The sequence below is a fragment of the Phaethon lepturus genome, unplaced genomic scaffold, assembly GCF_000687285.1.
Source record: "Phaethon lepturus isolate BGI_N335 unplaced genomic scaffold, ASM68728v1 scaffold15649, whole genome shotgun sequence".
NCBI classification, from domain to species: Eukaryota; Metazoa; Chordata; class Aves; order Phaethontiformes; family Phaethontidae; genus Phaethon; species Phaethon lepturus.
In genome coordinates, this window is record NW_010561348.1 from 1 (window position 1) to 2885 (window position 2885).

At 48.4% G+C, this 2885-nt stretch overlaps 1 protein-coding gene across 1 annotated transcript; it reads left to right on the forward strand.

Annotated features, from left to right (window-relative positions):
* Positions 1 to 81: 81 nt before the first annotated feature.
* On the forward strand, positions 82 to 2440 carry UBE2T (ubiquitin-conjugating enzyme E2T (putative); the record flags this gene model as incomplete). The annotated part of the gene is given in 4 exon segments (XM_010293989.1): positions 82 to 201; positions 683 to 781; positions 1220 to 1303; positions 2315 to 2440. Coding segments are annotated over 4 exon segments (429 nt in total), but the record flags the coding sequence as incomplete, so codon positions are not given.
* Between the last annotated feature and the right edge of the window lie 445 nt (positions 2441 to 2885).

Sequence of the window (2885 nt, forward strand, 5' to 3'; positions counted from 1 at the left end):
TGGCTGGGAGGAGGAAATGATGGCATGGCTTAGGTGATAAAGTGACTGGTGTACAATTTTTGTTGTTGTTGTTTCTTAACACTTATCCCTTAAAGGTACCCGTTTGAGCCCCCGAAGATTCGCTTTCTGACCCCCATCTATCATCCTAACATTGACTCTGCTGGAAGGATTTGCCTGGATGTTCTCAAATTGCCACCAAAGGTAAGATAGCTCTACTTGGGCATGGGTAAGTGAGCCTGAAGAGGATCATGGACTCCTTATCTTTTTCTTGTAAAAGCCTTATTGAATGTCTGTTTGCTACTGACTTATTTGCACAGGAGCATGGGAGTGAAGATTCTGGGCAGCGTCTCCTTTGTTTGGAGACTAGAACATGACCACCTTTGTTCCATATAAGTTTCTGAGGTTTTAAGGATTGGAGTCAAAAGGCATTAGGTGGCCCTGTGACCCAGCAGAGGTGCGTGGGATACAGCCTGTGGCTCTTGGTCAGGCTTCCTCAGAGTGGCCACAGCCTGTGTGTTGAGAATGTCTCTGGTGTTTTCCGTGGGGGTTGAAATGCTGCAAGTCCTGAGATAGCCTGTGGGTAGGTTAGGTTTAGATGTTGTTAAGTCCTGAGGTTTCTCTAGGCAGCCCGTGGGTAGGTTTCTTTCTGCTTAACTGCTCTTCTCGGCCTGTTTCCTTGCAGGGTGCGTGGAGGCCTTCCTTGAACATCTCCACGCTGCTGACCTCCATACAGCTGCTGATGGCGGAGCCCAACCCTGATGACCCTCTCATGGCAGACATAGTACGTGAGCTCCTCTTCCTCTCTTGAGGCCATGGGCACAGACTGGGAAGGAAGGGTGCGTTAGATTTAGGCTGTGCTTCCGCTTCACTCGCTCTGGATTAACATGCTAGCACCTTACGTAGCAGCGTAGCTGGATCTGGATCAGGCCTGGGGACATGACTGTGTTTCCCTGAAGCAGCTGGGGTGTGTGGTACAGGGTTTATGCCAGCAGCAGAAAAGATCTGGTACAGGTCTTGTCTTCAAGCCTGCTAGTGCAAACAGCAGTGTGCATTCTTCAAGCAAACAAAAGCAGTCAAACTGAATTTTATGCTTCATGCCTCATGCTTGTAGTGGTTTTGCTCTGGTTCTAGGAGTCCTAAAGCCAGACCTTAGTCCCTTAGCTTCTCAGTGTGAGGTTTGTGTTAAATCAAATATCTTTGTCTCGCTTGTTACATTTAGTCCTCGGAGTACAAGTACAACAAGCAACTGTTCTTGCTAAATGCCAAAGAATGGACTGAGAAATACGCAAGCCAGCAGACAAGGGTAAGAAACATGTTCTGCTTTCTCAGCCGAGTGTAGCTTACTCTTAGTGAACAGTCTTTCTTGTCTCAATTTGCCTTTTGTGGTCTCTTTGGGTAGCTGTCTCTGGCAGCTTGCTTTCTTTCCTCCTCTTGTTCTGTGTTTTGGGTATAAATTTAATTTCATTATACTTTTTGAAGATGATTAGATGTGCTCCCTCCAAATAAATGTGTTCATTCACAAATAATTGCAGTGCTTTTCAAGAAGAAGAAAGGACAAGTAAGACTGAAGCCTGACAAAACCCTTCCCCAGGGATCCTGCAGCCCTTTTTCTTTCTCAGCTCTGTTCCTTCCGCATTCCATGTTCTGCTGTGGCTGTGCCTTACGCTCAGATATGCCTGTTCTCTACCTGCTCAGCCTAATCCCCGGTGGAGTGCAGCCTTCCTGCTGTCACCCTTCCTCTCCTCCTGCCTCCGTTCTGCACCCTGACTTCTCTCACAGGAGTCGCATAAAAATTAATTGCACTTAAGCAGATCAAAATCTGTTCCCAAAAATCAGTTATGCTTGGGCTTTCTCCCTTACCTGGGTGCTTTCCCTCCCCGCACCTGAATCGGACAACATCCTTTCCAAGAGGGAGATGTCTTCTACATCAAAGACCCAGGGGTCGTGCTCACTACTCCAGCTCTGAACACGTTTGCACCTTAATTGTGTGGGTTGATAAAAGGGCTTGGGGTGCAGAGACCTTTACAGCAACATGCTTAGCCTCAAAGAGACCTGGTTCATATGCGTATGTGGCACTTCTAGGCTCAGTCGTTATCCTGCTCTCCTCTTGTCCCCCCTTCCTAAAATTTCCAGCAGTAGGAGCAGGATAATTGAGGGTCACTGCATAAAGCTGGAAGCATGGTCAGTTCTGATCTTCATGGAGTGCAGGGCATTCCGAGGTGTACGCACACAGAGCTGGGAATGCGCAGCGCTGCTAATGGCTGTCAAACTCAATTATTCACAGCTGTTACTTTTATTTCTTGTGTTATCACAGGCTTCCAAGCCTTTGGAAGAGAAAATAAACCAGGGAGAAACAAGTACCAGCAATGAATCTACTGCGCAGAAAAGAAAAGGGAGTCATATCAGCAAGAAGGAGAAGAAATCTCGCCTGGATTCCTAAGTGGTTTTTGTTTTTGTTGTGACTGTCGCCTTTGCCTTTGTTGTCCTTTTCTCTTTACACAGGTGTAATGAAATATTTTAACCAATACGTAACTATGGCAGGCTTTGTTTTTTCCATTTCCCATGGTTTTCTTTGGGAAAAGTTCCCTTACATAAGTAAAGGCCACTGAAGCTCTGGAGTGGAGGATCGTGCCAGGGGACCCTTCCTAAAGTGGCAAACCCACAGCAAACCCGCAAAGGTGCAGGGAGAGGGTGCCCCAGGCCCCCCAGAGCCAGCAGCACGAGCTCCTGACGAGCAGCAGCTCTGACGCAGTGTGGGCAGGGACAAGAGCGATGGCAGGCAAAGCCCCTCGCATATAAGAGCAACCCAGAGCGCAGCAAACACGGCGGGCAAAAGGGACGAGGCGCAGGCAGGGGGTGCACGGCAGGTGGGCGGGCAGGGCGCC